This window comes from Pangasianodon hypophthalmus, chromosome 29 (genome assembly GCF_027358585.1).
Source record: "Pangasianodon hypophthalmus isolate fPanHyp1 chromosome 29, fPanHyp1.pri, whole genome shotgun sequence".
In the NCBI taxonomy this organism is placed as follows: Eukaryota; Metazoa; Chordata; class Actinopteri; order Siluriformes; family Pangasiidae; genus Pangasianodon; species Pangasianodon hypophthalmus.
In genome coordinates this window covers 602,921-620,473 of record NC_069738.1, presented here as the reverse complement: position 1 = coordinate 620,473, position 17,553 = coordinate 602,921, and the positions used below count along the sequence as shown (strand labels likewise).

General features: G+C 37.2%; 1 protein-coding gene across 2 annotated transcripts; it reads left to right on the top strand.

Annotated features, from left to right (window-relative positions):
• Positions 1 to 1,344: 1,344 nt before the first annotated feature.
• Positions 1,345 to 16,384, top strand: LOC113525082 (interferon-induced very large GTPase 1). Of its 2 annotated transcripts, none has more exons than XM_026911520.3 (8): positions 1,345 to 1,404; positions 2,699 to 2,752; positions 3,200 to 3,904; positions 5,239 to 5,430; positions 5,618 to 5,691; positions 5,914 to 6,856; positions 7,739 to 7,809; positions 11,311 to 16,383. In XM_026911520.3, exons 1-8 carry the CDS (start codon positions 1,389 to 1,391, stop codon positions 16,069 to 16,071), a joined length of 6,816 nt encoding a protein of 2,271 aa, XP_026767321.3. In that variant the 5' UTR covers positions 1,345 to 1,388; the 3' UTR covers positions 16,072 to 16,383. The 2 variants fall into 2 exon arrangements, with proteins under 2 accessions (XP_026767321.3, XP_026767322.3); XM_026911521.3 differs by having other exon boundaries at positions 1,348 to 1,404; positions 5,260 to 5,430; positions 11,311 to 16,384.
• Positions 16,385 to 17,553: the final 1,169 nt, after the last annotated feature.

Genomic DNA, 17,553 nt, shown 5'->3' with positions numbered 1-17,553 from the left:
TTTACACTGCCACCTGGTGGAGATCACACACACACACACACACACACACACACACACACACACACACACACACACACACACCGGTCTTCCGGTGTTTTAGTCAGGAATCCTCTCCACAATTTATACTGGAATTAACGAATTAACGAATTAACAAAGTCTTATTAACTTAAAGAGAGAGAAAAGAGAGGTTAGAAAATAACCTAAATAAAACATTTATATCATTTCGATGAAAAATATTTATTTGTTTTTAAAGTAGACACACGCCTTCCTCAGATCCAACAGCATGGAATATTATAACACACACACACACACACACACACACACAAGGTGTATAAAGTTTGTATGCAGTTGTATGTAAAAGCTGAACTGATATGTCTGTGGGTTCTCACAGGTCTGACTGATTTACTGGAACAGGCTGAGTGATAATAATGTGCAGGATAAATCACTGTCACTTTAAACACTCCACTTTCTCTGACCCTTTCTCACTACCTGCACTGCTTCACTCTACTGAGAAACCTTTTTCCTCTTAACTGCTCTTATTGCATATGTTTTTGTAGTTTTGTTGTCTTTGTAATTTATTGTTTGTTGCCTTCTACCCCATCTTTCTCATGAGGAAAAAACAAAATAAGCATTTCATTGTACCAAAGTACATATGACAGTAAAGATCTTGAATCTTGAATCTTGAAATCAGCCACTTAAATGCAGATTAGTCTCATTAAACATGTAAAAGTGTTCAAATCACACGCATGCATAAAGATGTGTAATGGTCGTTAGGACCTCAGCTGCAGCAGGCTTGTCTGATCCTGGATCAGTCTTCCAGTGAATCTGAATAAAAGCCTCAGGAGCTTGGAATCATGAGGTCATTAATAAAGAGAGTATACACGGAAAAAAGCTCATTTTACAGCTAACTGTAAACATTTACATTTATAAACACAGTTTGTTTTCCTAAATCCGACATGATGTGATGATGTAATGTGACAGTTCTGAATAAAATCACTAGCATTCCCCTCTGCACTGTTATTACCGCGCGCGCGCTCATTCACTTCACTGTAATACCGCAGTCGCGCCAGCAGTCTCGCGAGATTTCAGAAAGGAACGGGATCACGTTAATACTATACGAATTGATCTACATAATTGAAATAAGTAATTAGAGACTTGCTTAAATTAAATGTAGCATAAGCAATTAACTCAGGATTTGACGAGATGCTTAATATTTTTATGTAAACTATATGTAATATGTTCTTTTAAATCTGACCACTTAAAAGAAACTCTACAGACCACTAGATGGCAGTGTGTGTGTGTGTGTGTGTGTGTGTGTGTGTGTGTGTGTGTGTGTGTGTGTGTGCAGGAAGTAGTTTTACTTTCACTTTCTCCATCACAGAGATGAAATGGCGTCGGTTAAAGGTAAGGATTAAATACAGTTAATTCAGTTTAAACGGATGTAATCGATTCATAAACAACATTCCGCGCTAAATTAAGCGAGTAAAGTAATTTCCACTATGTTTACAGTGTGTTAATTAGTGTATAATATAAAATGCAACATGTAGGCCTCAGAACACACATCCGCTAGTGGAGCACATTCACACACACACACACACACACTCTCCACATTCTCCTCTCCACCTGTTTATATTGTAGTTTAATATCTTTACACATCTTTAGTGTAAAATAATGACTTGAGTCACAGGCTAAGAGGAAAGAAGCAGGTGAATAAAGGCTGTGCACTTCCGGTGTTGTTCTTGTCCTGGAGATTACACTCACATTTTTGAAAGTTGTGTGAAAGTTACATGTCAGTGTTTCATTGCATCTTAAAAAACACAAATAAACCAGATTATTAGTCACATCAGTGATGATTAACCCTTAAAAAGACAACGATGTAAAGAAACCTCCGATTTTTTTTCTAAACTCATCGCTTTTTTCAAACACATTAAGCCCCAAAAAGCATTGTCATGTTTTTCTTCAGATTATTATTATTATTGTTATTATTATTATTATTAGTTTACATCTTGCATAAGTAATGAACATACAGTCGAAATAACAGTAACAATTGCTTTGAGGTCAGCTGCTGTTTTTAAGAAAAAAAAAATAAACTGCTGCAATGATAGAGATAAAGTTTGAAGAGTTGACTCCAGGGTTTAACACAAAGCCACATGACTTCAGTATGTGCCTATTCAATTATTTGTGACACATCACATTTATGCTGCTGAAACGTCTTCTTATGGAGGCACACAGGAGGCATTTTTCCCCAAGCCCTGTTAATTTCTGACCCTGTATCAGATGTGTTTAATATTTTCTTTAAAAATCTTTTATAAAGTTACATTTCATATTTCCATGGTACATATAGAAAGTACGTTTCATATACATATTTGAAATTAAAGTATTATTTTGTGAATTTATATCTTATATGGAAAATGGAAACGTTTAAGGTCATAATTTCACATAAATGAAGAACATTGTACTTATTTTTAGCTAATCAACTGAACACATTTCCCTGTTGAATCATTGAAGCCGTACTTCTTAACTATGCGTTGTCTTTCCATGGACGTGATTTAACGTAAGGACAAACCTAATGATGATCAGATACTCTGACATTAAGAACAGCAGATGTAATCCCTATGTAACTAAATGTAAGATGTGATCATGATTAAACATTGGTCCTGTAGCATGTTTAGTAAACCACAGTGTTATTTTTTCACAGATCCATCAGACCGTAGAAGGAGGAGAAGGAAAAGTATGACCCCATCTCCCATAAGTAAGATATAATGTTTTATTTTAATACCATTAAAATAATCAGGCTTGTTATGGATCAACGGTCAGTTTCTGTCCTCAGTGACATTAAAAAACATCTTTCCACAGTTCAGTTGTTCAGGCATGTAGTTCCACAACACGCAGAGTGAAATGTTTTCCTTCATGTATTAAATGTGATGCAATATCTGAGTTCCAAATGTTTCTACAGAAGTAATATAAGGCTTTAAACTGAAAATTAATTAATAACATTTTAAACAGTGGAACAAATCTGAAGCTATTTTGTTTTAAGATAAATTTTTTAAGATAAATTTTTAAGTTTTAAGGTAAAACCTGTGATCAGTGTTGTACATCCTGTTCATCAAGGAAAATTGCACTTCTCAGTGATCATATGACTGATCAGATATTGGCTGTTAGATTAATTATTCTATTGCTTCCATTATATTTTCCACAGTGTCTGAACTGAGGATAATTCTGTTGGGGAAAAGTCTCTCACAGAGCAGCAGTGTGGGAAACTTCATCCTGGGCAGATCAGCGTTTGAGACAGAAGATCCTCCGCGTTCAGTAGAGCTTCACTGTGAGAGTGTCAGAGGAAATGTGGAGGGAAGAGACATCACCATCATCAACACGCCTCAGCTGTATGACCTAAAACTCTCTCAGGAGGAACTGAATCAGAGAATAAAAGAGTGTGTTTCACTTTCTGAACCTGGACCTCATGCATTTTTACTTGTGGTGCAGCCTCACGACTTTACACATAAGGACAGAAACCTACTGAGATACATCCTGAATTCCTTCAGTGATCAAGCCATAAACTACTCTGCTGTGATAAACACAGACTGTGGGTTTTATAAGTCAGCAGGTGAAGGAAGGAAAACTGCTATTCACAAGTTAACCGAGGAATGTCATGGGAGGCTTCACAGTTTTCCACAGTTACATGAATGGAGCAAGGACTCAGTTTGTCAGCTGTTTGAGAAGATTGACCAAATGGTGAAGGATAATGGGGGAGAACATCTTGTATATGAGAATGTTGAAGATGCAGAGCAGTCTTTTAAACCTGATGATGAGCTTGCTACAGAGAGACAGAAAAGAACTACAGTTTTTCCTAAAGACAAAATCAAGACAAACCAATCAAATGCAACAGGACGTGTTAAAAGAACAGGTAAGAGCTCGTTTAATCATATGTGTGTGTGTGTGTGTGTGTCTGTGTGTGTGTGTGTGTGTGTGCGTGTGTGTGTGTGTACATAAGTATTTGAACAGTGACAATTTTGCCTCTGTACACCGCTGCAATGGATTTGAACTGATGGGAAGAGAAGAGTAAGGAGAAGGAAAGGAAGGGCTCATGATCCAAAGTATACCACATCATCTGTCAAACATGTGGAGACAGTGTTATGGCATGGGCATGTATGGCTGCCAATGGAACTGGGTCACTGGTGTTTATTGATGATGTGACTGCTGATAGAAGTAGCAGGATGAATTCTGAAGTGTATAGAGCTATACTTTCTGCTCAGATTCATTCAAATGCTGCAAAACTGATTGAGGAGCTTCACAGTACAGATGGATAATGACACAAAACGTACCAAGAAAAAGCAACCCAAGAACTTCTTAAGGCAAAGAAATTAAATGTTAAATGTTAAAAATTAAAAATATTTGCATCCAAGTATTGAAAATAATCCTAATATTTATAATTAGGTTAATTTGTCCAATTACTTCTGAGCCTTTTTGTTTAAGCCCTTGAATTAAAGCTGAAAGTCTACACTTCAATCACATGCTTCATTTCAAAAATACTTCATTTCAAATCCATTGTGGTGGTGTACAGAGTCAAAATTATGAAAATTCTGTCACTGTCCAAATACTTATGGATCTGACTGAAAATGTATTTAGTTATTTGGGGTGTAATGTTAGCCTACTTTATTATTATAATGTTGATTGTATCATTATGGCCCTAACAATTATATGTATCCTAAAGTTATTCTTACAATCTCAGTTTTTCTTATTATACTTTTTTGAGTTTTGTTTAAAAGGATTAGTTTTTAAATGCACTGTGATTGCAATGTCTACTGTGCAAAACACTAATTACAAAAAAGTGGGTCTTTCAGACATAATGCATTTCTGTACATCTTACTGTTTTTACGTCAATAGATGCGCATTAAAACATGCAGTAGTCATTGGGCCAAAGCTGAATAAATGGGGTGTTGATAATGAGACCCCTATTTTTCTATTGACTTGCTGTCATTCAAAAACCAATTCAAAAGTAGTTTTCAGTATTTCCTCTTCTTACACATTTTCATCTGCAAAAAGTAATGAACTAGCAGATTGATGAAGCTAATAGCTTAGATAGACCAATATAAACATGAGCATGAGAATTGCCTTATTTATCAAACACAGATATGTTGCTGGTAAGATGGATACGTGTTTCGAATTCAGTGAAACAAAACACTTTTTTGTTTTTTAAGTCAGTGACAGTATACACAGTATACTTACACTCTGTTTCAGAATTTTATGAATGTAATTTAGAGAAAGAAGGCATGGCAGATCAAGCTCCAGGTGATGAAACAGACACCCAGCCAGTGACCGAGCAGATCTCACACACAGAAGAAATTGGCAGTAAAGCGAGTCAAGATCGTGAAAAGATCCACAATCCACATGTGGACAATGAAGAAGATACTGAACATTGCGACAATAAAGGTGATAAATGATTTAACAAATTTTTACAAAATGTAAAAAGAAATCTGAGTGAGAAATCGTAAGGTAATAAATAAAGTTTGGTGAGAGATTGTCAGCTAGGATTTTAGCTTCATTACTGATGGAGTCTCATCATCATTTTTGAAAAAGTCCACTTTCAAATAACATCTGTTTCTATCGTTTCTTTAAGATTCCTGTAGACAAGACTGCACAGATCAGACCGATACCAGACTGGAAAACCAAATACCACCAGGACAATGTGAGGTGAGTACAGATTACTGAGGACATATTACAAGAAATGCAAATAAAACCTTAAAAAAGAAAAATAGAGTTTTAATTAAACATAAAGGAGAGCTTCCCTTAAAGAAATATAGAGTTTATCTTTACACAGTGGTATTATGTCAGTTTCTTAATAACATAATTTTTACATATTACTGATTTAAAAATAAAGTGAGACAATAAATGATAACATTACCTTTGTTCCAGGATAATGAAGACACGAAGAAAAACAACGTGTCATTGCGAGGTGAAATAAACAGTACTGTGACATCCAGACATTCCCAAGCTGATGAGAATGAAGATGCTACTGGTCAGGAAGCCACACCCTCTCCAGATGATATCAAGCTGCATACGGAAATAAAGAATGAGGTCACTGGTGGTTGCCTAAAAACTCCAAGAGAAGCTCCTGAACACAAACAAGCTGATGGGTGTTCAGAAAATATTATTACAACCATTGAAGCACCACAAGAAGATGTTACTGAAGAAATGACTGTAGGCGCATCTGATTTATCAGTTTGTGATGTTGAATGCACGAGTGATTCCTCCAGTTTCACTGTTGTGCTGTTTGGAAACACCTCTGCAGTCGACCTTGGAGAGGAAAATATACTACTTGGAGCAGAACATGTTCCTCCAGATCAGGCCCACATCTCCAGAAAAATAAAAGTGTCAGGACGTGCACTGTCAGTGGTCAACATACTGGACTTGCATGAGAGTGCTTTGTCCGTGGATTCTGTGGACCACATCCCTGGTCAGTTAGTTAATGAAAGCAACATCCAGTCCTTCATCTTTGTCCTGAAACTGGGACAATTTACAGATGATGATAAAATGGGACTTGAATGGCTGGAAAGAAAATTTGGAGAACATGTTCTTTCCTTTGTGATGATTCTGTTCATTTATGAGAGAGAGGAGGAGTGTGGCACCATCACAGATGACCTGAAGAACAACACTGTTCTAGAGCAACTGATGAAGAAGTGTGGAGGCAGATACTGCACATGCAGCAAGAGCATGAAGAACCAATCAGAAATGAGAACACTGCTGGAGAAGATTGATGATCTCTTGTCTGAGAACAATCAGCGCTACTACACTGCTGAGAACTACAACACAGAATTAAAGTTTAAAGAACACCAGCAAGACACGGGGAGGCAGAAAGGTGGTGTATGATTTTCTTGTCTTATGAATACCAGAAACATATGTGTGTATACATGGGTATTAAGTCAGGGCCACAAAAATTTGAACACTGAAAAGAAAAACTATTGTTAGTTTGGCTGCCTAACACAGTATATTGAAGCTGAAATTAAGAGACTAAAAGTAATTAGACAATTGGCTGCTCAGTTCTTCCATGGCTAGGTGTGTGTTATTTCCTCATTATTTCACTTACAATAAGCAGATAAAAGATCTGAAGTTGATTTAAAGTGTGGCATTTTGATTTGGAATTTGCTGCTGTTAACTCTCAATATGAAGTTAAAACAAAATTATTTAAAATTAAATTTGAAACTCTGCAATTTGCACTCATTCATTACTTAATTTAAAGACCAATATAACTATAGAAGCTGGAATAGGAAAAGTGCATCTCTGCTTCCTTGATGTAACAGTCTTTTCTCCAGAAAACAACTGCCCCACCTTCATCTGCTGATCTGATCACAATGTCTTTCCTTTTGCTGAGATCTTCCAGAGCTGTCTATGTTTCTTTGGGTAGATTGAGGCTGTTGGTGGATATTTTAAATGTATATTTTAAAAGGATACAGTACATAACTACAGGAAACAGAGTCAGTGTGGTTTTACGTCATGTTCAATTTTATTTATCCAGATTTTCATTTCATTTGTCTGCATTTGTAAAAGTGTCTCAAGAGATCACATTATTTATATACAAAGTTACAAGAGCCACTGATTGAGTAGTTAACCTTAGCATGAGCATGAAGAGGCTGCCGTTGATTTTTTTCTGTTAAAAAATCAGCCCTTATTCATCAAGTAGAATACAAAACATTCTCCATAAATTTCATTTGTACTTTTCATTTTTACCTTTTTTTCATAGACCATAGCACTCACCTGCCACAAGAGAAGAAAGTTACACACATCATTGAAGAACTGGCAGAAAAAGGAAAGGTAAGCAGTTTCTTATCCAGTCAAATTAAAGCTTAAAGCAATGGCTATAAAAAGTCTACACAGCCCTGTTAAAATGGCAGGTTCTTGTGATGTAAAAAAAACAAACAAACAAAAAAAGATAAATCATGTCAGAACTTTTCTATCTTTATTGTGAAATTGCAGCCATAAGAATCATTTTGGTGGAAAAATGAAAAATAAAAATGTACAGTGACCTGGTTGCATAAGTTTGCACACCCCTAAACTATTGCTTAGTTGAAGCACCTTTAGATCTTAACATCCCATTCAGTCTTTTTGGGTGAGAGTCTATCAGTGTGGCACATCTCGAAGCAATATATTGCCACTCTCTTGCAAAAGCATTCTAACTCTGTCAAATCGTGAGGGCATCTCCTGTGCACAGCCGCTTCAGGTCACCCCACAGATTTTTAGTTGGATTCAGGTCTGGGTTCTGGCTCGGCCATTCAGAAACACTGATCTTCTTTTGGTTAAACCGTTCCTTTGTTAATCTGGATGTGTGTTTGGGTCGTTGTCCTGCTGAAAGGTGAAATTCTTTTTCATCTTCAGCTCACTAGCAGACACCTGAAGGTTTTGCAGTAAAATTGACTGGTATTTGTAGCTATTCATGATTCCCTCCACCTTGATAAAAGCCCCAGTTCTGGCTGAAGAAAGCAGCCCTAAAGCATGATGCTGCCACCACCATGCTTCGCCATGGGGATGGTGTTCTTTTGGTAATGTACTTTTTTTGCACCAAACATACCTTTTGGAATTATAGAATTATTATACCATTTGGAATTGTTCTCATCAGACCATAACACATTTTGCCACATGGTTTGGGGTGATTTAGTTGAGCTTGAATGTTTTTTGTGAGAAAGGACTTCAGTCTAGCCACCCTATCCCACAGCCCAGACATGTGAAGAATATGAGAGGTTGTTGTCACATGCAGAGAATACTCAGTACATGTCGACAATCAGATATTCCTGCAGCTCCTTTAATGTTGCCGTAGGTCTCTTGGCAGCCTCCCTGGCAAGTTTTTGTCTTGTCCTTTTATAAATTTTGGAGGGACGTCCTGTTCTTGGTGATGTCACTGTGGTGCTCCATTTTCTCTACTTGTTGGTGATGGCCTTCATGGTGTTTCATGGTACATCTAATGTTTTGGAAGTTCTTTTATACTCCTCTCCTGATCGATATCTTTCCACAGTGAAACCTTATACAGGCTTGGTAAGCTCTTTGAGATCCATGGCTTCAGCAGTCGGATGAAATCATGAAGATGAAAACACCGAAGAAAATCCTACAGAAACAGCTGGTCTTTATTTGGGGTTTAATCAGAATAATTTAATTGATTACAGCTGTATGATAATTACTTTTGAACATGAGATTGAATGTGATTGGTTCATTCTGAACACAGCCACAACCCCAATTATAAAAGGGTGTGTATACTTATGCAACCAGGTTACTGTAATTTTTTTTTTATTTTTTCTATTTTTCCCTAAAAATGTTTCTGATTATTTTTCACTTAATTTTTATACATTGTAATTTCACGTTGAGGGTGGAAAAAGTCTGACATGATTTATCTTAGTTTCATTTTTTCATCACAAAAACTTTTAACAGGGTTGTGTAGACTTTTTATATCTACTGTATGTAGGAGAGGAGTGGAGTTCCCATGGACAAGCCTTAGATTTGGCTGTTATGTAACTGTTCTCCTGAGTCATCACCCATTTGCCCCGCTGAAAGGGCTCTAATGTGGGAAATTGGGAGCTCACCAATAAAGTATCTAGAACTCTATTTCTGATTCCTCAGTATCAGTAGTCCTTTATAATTCCTGAATGTGCGACTCTAAAGCCAGAATCTTTTCCAGAATACAGTGTACACTTACATATAAAACTACTGGTATTGATGAAGGAAGAATAACAGCATTTTCACTCAACAGTCACTTCATTGTTTTTTCCTGGTGAAAGGTTCTAAAGGGAACTTTCTCTTTTTGCTGCCTGTTTAATTTTGCTTCCTGATAGAGGATTCCAAGTCACCCCAAATGGAATTGTCACTATTTGTGCTCTGTAAAGTAAACACAGGCAGCTTGGGGCCACAATGTTTTCCCCATGGGTTTCTTTCTATTTTTCCAATTTTTCTCATACCTGGATGTCCAGTGGTTACCAATTTGTATACCTACGTGATTAACCTCTCTAGGGTGTGCAGTGAAACATATCCTAGTCTCATGCCCAAATCTAATGGGCATTGAGGGAGATTTGTGATGTTCTGTAGAGCTCAGGCATTTATCTTTATCTCTATATCTCCAAACCAAGCAAAAAACAACTATGGGAGAGGAGTTCCCAAACATGGGGTCACTTGATTTACAAATGGGGTCGCATGAGAAACTCATTATCTCCTCTTTTGTTTCATTCATTTATTTGACAAATTAATATTAGAAATACCAAAGGCAGATTTTGTGTGGTAATATTTTGAAATGCTACTGGGACTCACATTTAGACAAGCCATGGTTAAATTGGTAATAAAACTGACAAATTCCCCTGTCCATCTACCTCTGCTAAACATGCTAGCATTGTGTCTCAAATCACATACGGTATTTATGTACTATTCTAGAGAGTTATTGAGCGCTAACACTAACCAGTTTTCTATTACAGTTACTGTTTGAGTTTTAAAAACCTATGAAGCCTTCACACCTACTGAAAGCTCTGTTTTGTGTACCAGCCTTCTGGATTTTCTAGATTAGTAAATATTTTTGAATGTAAGAGTTTTCGATTTGAGACATAGCTTATAACAATCATGGAAAGTTTACAGAGAGACAGAGCTTGTCAGTGTGTTTGCCATGGCTCTGCATGATCTTGCTTCGACTTGGAAACCTGATGGCAGGGATGTTTTGACTTTGATGTGCATCTAGTGAACATTGCTTTTAAATCTTCCAGATGTACTTAAGATACGCAGCGAGTGCGTGAACAATGCCACTCACATTACTGCAGCTTCTGCACACACACAAAATCATGCTCCAAGTATAAACCAGATTCTTCTGCTTCACGTCAGGCCATATATGTTTCCTATAACAACAAAACCTTTCCAACTAGGAATCAAAAGAAAAATCATATGCAAAAAATATAATGCAGATACAAAATGATGCTGTTAATAAAAAGAGGATAACCAATAAACAAAATTTCTGTTTACCAGACATACACCACTGAACCACCACTGCCTATAGTACAAAGAAAATAATACTGCATTCTGAGGATGTGTAGGATGTGTGCTGTGATATGAATCTTCTCCATGGTGGAAACACAAGCCCTTTCCCATGTTTTTTTTTTGCATTCTGAAGGGGTTCATTTATTACATTTGCATAGGTTCAGGAGCTGGGTTAGTCTTTTTCACAGCTTTTCAGAGACCTGAGTGAGGGTAGGCTTTTGTATTTTAACCAGTAATTTACCAAGACAAACAGACAAATTAAATAGTCATCTAAAAATAAACTGAAAATGTTTAAATGTATGAAATATTTTACAGGAAAAGATGACAGAATCTGGAGAAGACACATCAAAACATGAAGAAAAGGAAAAGCTTGAAATTACAAAACCAGAGCAACTGTTTATTAGCCTTAATCTTAATGAAAAGCAAAAACAAAAAATGAAAACTTTAGAAGTTCTTCAAATAACTTCATGTTCATTACACTGGAAGGAGCCTTGTACAGAGAAAGACTTAGTGGAAACCTTTCTACAAAGGATGCTAATGATGGACTACACAGCAAGGTACATTACAACTAAGGAAGACTCCAACAATTCAGAACACACTTACTTAAACACAGGAGATGGAGAAGATGATGATGATGATGACTTTGCTGATTTTTTATGGAAGGAGACATGTTTGGATAGTGAAAGCCATAAATATCCTGTTCACCCCATGGATGTCCAGATGGCAGTGTTTCACTGCTCTGATCATTTCCTAAAGCAGCTAATAGTGAATAAACTGGCTCAGTGTCAGTACGCTCTGCCTCTGCTGGTGCCCAATCCCTTCACCAGAGAGATCGAGTTTCCTCTGTGGACCTTTCGCCAAATCAGAAAGAGTTGGAAGATCACTGACTCCTCTAGTAAAGTTATCAACAAAACCCAGGCGATTTCTGAAGCTGAAACTCCAATGGTGGCTTTCTTCAGGTTCGGCTCTGCATCCTCATCCAAGTCTCAGCTGATGAACAGCTTGATCAATGAGAAACATCACATGTTCTTCCACAGACACTGTCCCAACAGCAGCAGAAACCGGTTTCTGCTGGATGGAGTGGTGGAGATTGCTTGGTACTGCCCATCTGGGAAGGAAACGGATTATTTCCCTGACTGTGTTGCATTCTGTAATCTCCATGGTGATGCAGGAACTAATAAAGAGCAACTGGATATCCTGACTGAAATGTCCTCAGTGAATGTTGTACTTTTTTCTGATCCTAAAAACGCAACATATAAGGAGATACTACAGAAGCTCTACAGAGACACAAAACCACTGATTTGTCTACTTCCAGAAGATGAATCAGGTGTCGCTGTATCTAGGAATGGAAAATACAGAATCAGCCTTAAAGACAGAAATCAGTCAGATGTAGCCAAGAACCTCAGAACGACTATCAAAGAATGTTTTTCAAAGTCACCTTCAGTTTTCAAAATTGAAGATTTGTACAAAACTGAAGTGATTACAAAAGATGAAGATGACCCTGAATGCAAGAGAGGGAAAGAAGCTGCAGTGAAGATCATGAGCCAGTTGGAGGGAAATGAAGTGTCCAAATTAAAGGAAAAACATCTGCCCTGTCAGGGGAAGTTATGGCATGACTGGTGTGAGATGAACAAAGACCTGCATCGACTTCAAGGGAACAACATAGAAATACAAAAGAGTAGAAAACAAAGAGAAATGAAGCAAATCCGTGAGGAGCAGCATAAATACAGACTCTCTGGTCTTATGGAACAATTCATTTCCTCACTGGATCGTCCAAGAGAAAATGAAAAATTATTCTTTTTAAAATGGGTTGGGATTCTCCTGGACAAACGCACCTCAGATTATCTTTCCGCTCTTCATCTCAAATACAATGAAAAGTGGACAGCAGTTTTAGACCTTAAGAAGAATCATGATAAATCAGATAAAATGAAGCTGGAGCAAAAAGAACTTGAGGAGCTTTCAGAACAACTGAATGCAGCAACCTTTGGTTTGGAACACATCTTCAGAGAGATGGGTCAGATATACGAGTCTTTTATTTCTGTACAAACACACAAGAAACGATCTGAAGAAAAAACCTTGATCTTTCTCCCCAAGCTTGCAGCAGAACTCATGAAATCTGGCCATCCACTGGAGCTGATGGATGGTGATGCTGCTCATGTTCCTGTGATCTGGGTTTCAGCAGTTCTAGATGAACTTGTGAAGATACTGGGAGACCAGAGAGTGTTTGTGCTGTCAGTTCTGGGGATTCAGAGCTCTGGGAAATCCACCATGCTGAATGCCATGTTTGGACTCCAGTTTGCTGTCAGTGCTGGAAGGTGCACCAGAGGAGCCTTCATGCAGCTGGTCAGAGTGTCGGAGGAGATGAAAGAAGAGCTGAAGTTTGACTACATTCTTATTGTAGATACCGAAGGGCTTCGAGCACTTGAGCTCACAGGAAAATCCACTCAACATCATGACAATGAACTCGCCACATTTGTTGTTGGTCTTGGAAACTTGACTTTGATCAACATCTTTGGAGAGAACCCTGCTGAGATGCAGGACATCCTTCAGATTGTTGTTCAAGCCTTCCTGAGGATGAAGAAGGTCAGACTGAATCCCAGCTGCATCTTTGTGCATCAGAATGTCAGTGACATCACAGCTAGTGAGAAAAACATGGAGGGAAGGAGACGTTTACAGGAAAAACTGGATGAAATGACAAAATTGGCTGCAAAAGAAGAAGAAAGTGAAGCTGAGTGTTTCAGTGATGTCATTGAATTCAATGTCCAAGATGATGTGCATTATTTTGCGCAGCTCTGGGAGGGCAGCCCACCAATGGCACCACCAAACCCAAGCTACAGCAGAAACATTCAGAATCTAAAGAACGCCATTTTCAAAAAAGCTGGCGAGTCTCCTGGTATGACTCTCTCCCAGTTTAAATCACGCATCAGTGATCTTTGGAATGCATTACTCCACGAGAACTTTGTGTTTAGCTTCAAAAACACACTGGAGATAGCAGTGTACAGAAAACTGGAGAATGAGTTTGGAAAATGGACCTGGACCCTCAGAAGTGCCATGTTAGACATTGAAGAAAAACTTTACAATAGAATTGAAAATGAAAAACTGGAAAGAATTGAAGAAAAAGATCTTTATTCTTCCATGAAAAAGACCAAAGAGGAAGTGGACAAATCAATGAAGAGTTTCTTTGAAGAGGACAAAGACAAAGAGATTTTAATTCAGTGGAGAGTGAGATGTGAAAACAAAATCACACAGCTTCATGAAGACCTTGTCAAAGACACAAAACAAAATGTGAATGAAGTTTTACAACAGCAAAAAGCACGGGAGACTTTTGAACATAAAAGGACACAGAATGATGAAAAACTGTTCAATCTGAGCAAAGACCTCGCTCTGAAACTCAAAAGCACAACAACTAATGAAGAAGTTCTTAAAGATGAATTTGATAAATTATGGGATAAATGGGTCACTGAACTGACAAAACACACACCTCCAGAGAGAACTTTTGATTTATGGGAGGATGCTGTACAGATTCTGTCTGAAGGTAATGAAGAAGCTTCTGTGTGGAGGCGGAAATATCAGCAAGACTACAAACAAATAGACAGACTGGGAGATTATTCACCGTACATTTCAAAACTCATAAGACAGAATGTTCTTCATTATGTTCCTGGCATGAATAAACCTTCTTTTGAAGACAATGATTTAGTAAGGACTCTGACTATAAATGTGATCCAAGAAACCAAGGGATTAATTAAAGAGACATGTAACAAAATCGCCAGACTTGGGTACAAAGACAGCTACATACAGGAAATAACAGACCATGTCAGGAAGAGAGTTGAGCAACATCACAGAGAAAACCAGAGAATTAAGCTCAGAAAGGAATTCACTCTGGATCTCAGTCTTCATGTGTGTGAACTTGCAAGTCACAGATTTACTGAGTGCCATAAACAATTCAGGGTTGCAAATGATCCAAGAGTTTATCTGTCCAAGCAGAAACCACAATATTACAGTGTCTTTACAAACTACTGCAGAGGAGCAACAACAACAAAAGTGTTTGGTGAACTGATCTGCAGTAACCTGAGAGAATCCATCCTGCAAGCAGTTTACAATAAAACTGCTACTGATTTGGCATCACAGATCAGATCAGACATGCCAGAGTTTAACGGTAACAGATCAAACCTTGAGAAACACGTCCTGAAATGTCTGGCAGAGGAGGAGAACTTTGAGAGGTACAAAGAGTACATTCATAATCCCCGAAAGCACTTCGAACACTTCATTACAGAGAAGGTGAATAAGTACATTACTGAAAATGACACCACAGTTCTGAACCTTTTTAAAGGAAATCTAAAAGACAAAATACAGAGAGTAAGAAATGCTGTTCACACTGCAACTGAAGAGGTGAAGAACAGCCGCGGTGATGCAGACATGTGGCTGAGAAGTTTTACCAGTTCACTAAAAGATGAACTGAGCTTAAAAGAAATAACCTTCACTGATCACAAAGAAATTACAGACTTTGATTTTCTACAGCAGCGTGTTAGTGAAGGTCTCACTGAAATGATGTCAGAGCTATACAAAAGCTTTAACAGTGTAAAAGACATCAAAATGGAGAAGTTCAGGAAGAAGCCAGATGAGATCCTGATTGAACACCTCTGTCGATGCTGCTGGGTTCAGTGTCCATTCTGTAAAGCCATCTGCACCAACACAATGGAGGATCATGATGGAGATCACAGCGTCCCTTTCCACAGGGTAGATGGTATCAATGGGACGTATTACAGAGATACAACAAATCTCGATGCTGATTTCTGCACAACACTTGTGCAAAGTTGTAAAGCTTTCTACCCCAGACATGATACAGATGTGTCTGTACCTTTCAAATCATACAGAACAGCAGGAGGAGTTTATGCTACCTGGAGCATCACCCCTGATAATTCACAGCTCGCATACTGGAAATGGTTTGTGTGCAAATTCCAGAAAGATCTGGAAAAGCACTATGAGAAAACATTTCAGGGTGAAGGTGAGATCCCCAGGGAATGGAGAGACTTTACTAAAGAACAAGCTGTTGAGAGTTTGGATAAATATATCTGATGAAAGACACGACTCTTCTGAACAGAACCCAGCAGGAACAGCAACTTAAGTCATAAACAGAGAAGCTTTGCCTGTATTAGTGACAACAGAAAAGAAAAAAAAAAAAATTAGGAAACATTTATTAGATTTAGAGTAATCACTATATATACACACTGTTTTACCTTTTCTCTTTCTTTTTTCTTCTTCATAACAACATTTAAAAATTAATCATGTTATATCAGTGAAAATATTAATCACAGAATGTGCTTGATTATAAAATGTTTTTTTTTAAAATAAGATGTTCTTGTTTGAATGTCAATGTTGCAATAATAAACAATATTACAACACAATTTATGTCTCTGTGCTTCAGAAAGACTTTTCTAAAGCCTGATATTTTACTCCTCAGAGGTGTGGAACATACAGAGAAAGTAGGAGACCATGCCTCAGTTTTTTATTCTTCCATCTAAAATTTATTCATTAATCACTACTACAGTAGAATTTATTTGATTTTATGTGTATTACTCGAGTGTAAACATCAGGACTAGGATTTTTTCAATAACACGATAAAAGATCACAAGTTCACGATAAAAGAACACGAGTAGACGATTAATAATAATAATAATAATAATAATAATAATAATAATAATAATAATAGTAATAATAATTCCTGTGGGATTCAGGACATTTTACTCTCCCTTGTTAAGGTGAGTTTTGGGAGGTTTATTTATTACTCATCAAATACCCATCATAAAGAACTCCATCTCACAAAAACATCCCAAAAAAATCTGCTCAATTAATTTATTAAATAACTATTCTGCTAACTCAGACAAATCTAGAACTTTCCTTACATGTTAGCTAATTTAATGTTTAATTATTAAAAACAAACAAAAAAGTGATAACACACCTGAATGGTAAGTACTTTGAAGATCATAATGAAAACAGAAAGTGAAAAGTGGTTTTTCTCTTGAATAAAAATACCAGTATTTTAATAATACTTGAGTAAAGTACAGATCTTCCAAAATACAACTTAAGTAAAGAAGTACAATTACATGAATAAATTATATTTCACTTCTGGCTTTGAGAGCTGATCTAAAGAAGGCAGAGTGTGACATCAGAGTTACATCAGAAATGTCAGGAAGATTTAGCAAAGAATTCACCACTATCATTTTGTTTTATTTGTTACAATTGTTATCACTCATCTCTCTCTCTCTCTCTCTCTCTCTCTCTCTCTCTCTCTCTCTCTCTCTCTCTGTGTCTGTGTGGACATAAGGACAAGGTGCAGTAAACAGTAGATCATCACCTTGATGTATTACTTTATTTCACCTGTATGATCAGTGATTGCATGATCATACAGGTGAAATAAGTGACTGCATGATTTCCTGACTATAAAACTCAATTTAACTTTTTATTTCATTCATAAATGTTAGGATATTTTCTATTGGTTCCCGGGGGCTTTTGTGTAAGTTTTTTGTCAAGTTTATATGTATAACAGAATTTATACAC

Coding starts and splice junctions, on each gene's coding strand:
- LOC113525082 (XM_026911520.3), top strand. Junction 5,692..5,913: donor TACCACCAGGACAATGTGAG/GTGAGTACAGAT, acceptor CCTTTGTTCCAG/GATAATGAAGACACGAAGAA. Junction 7,810..11,310: donor AACTGGCAGAAAAAGGAAAG/GTAAGCAGTTTC, acceptor AATATTTTACAG/GAAAAGATGACAGAATCTGG.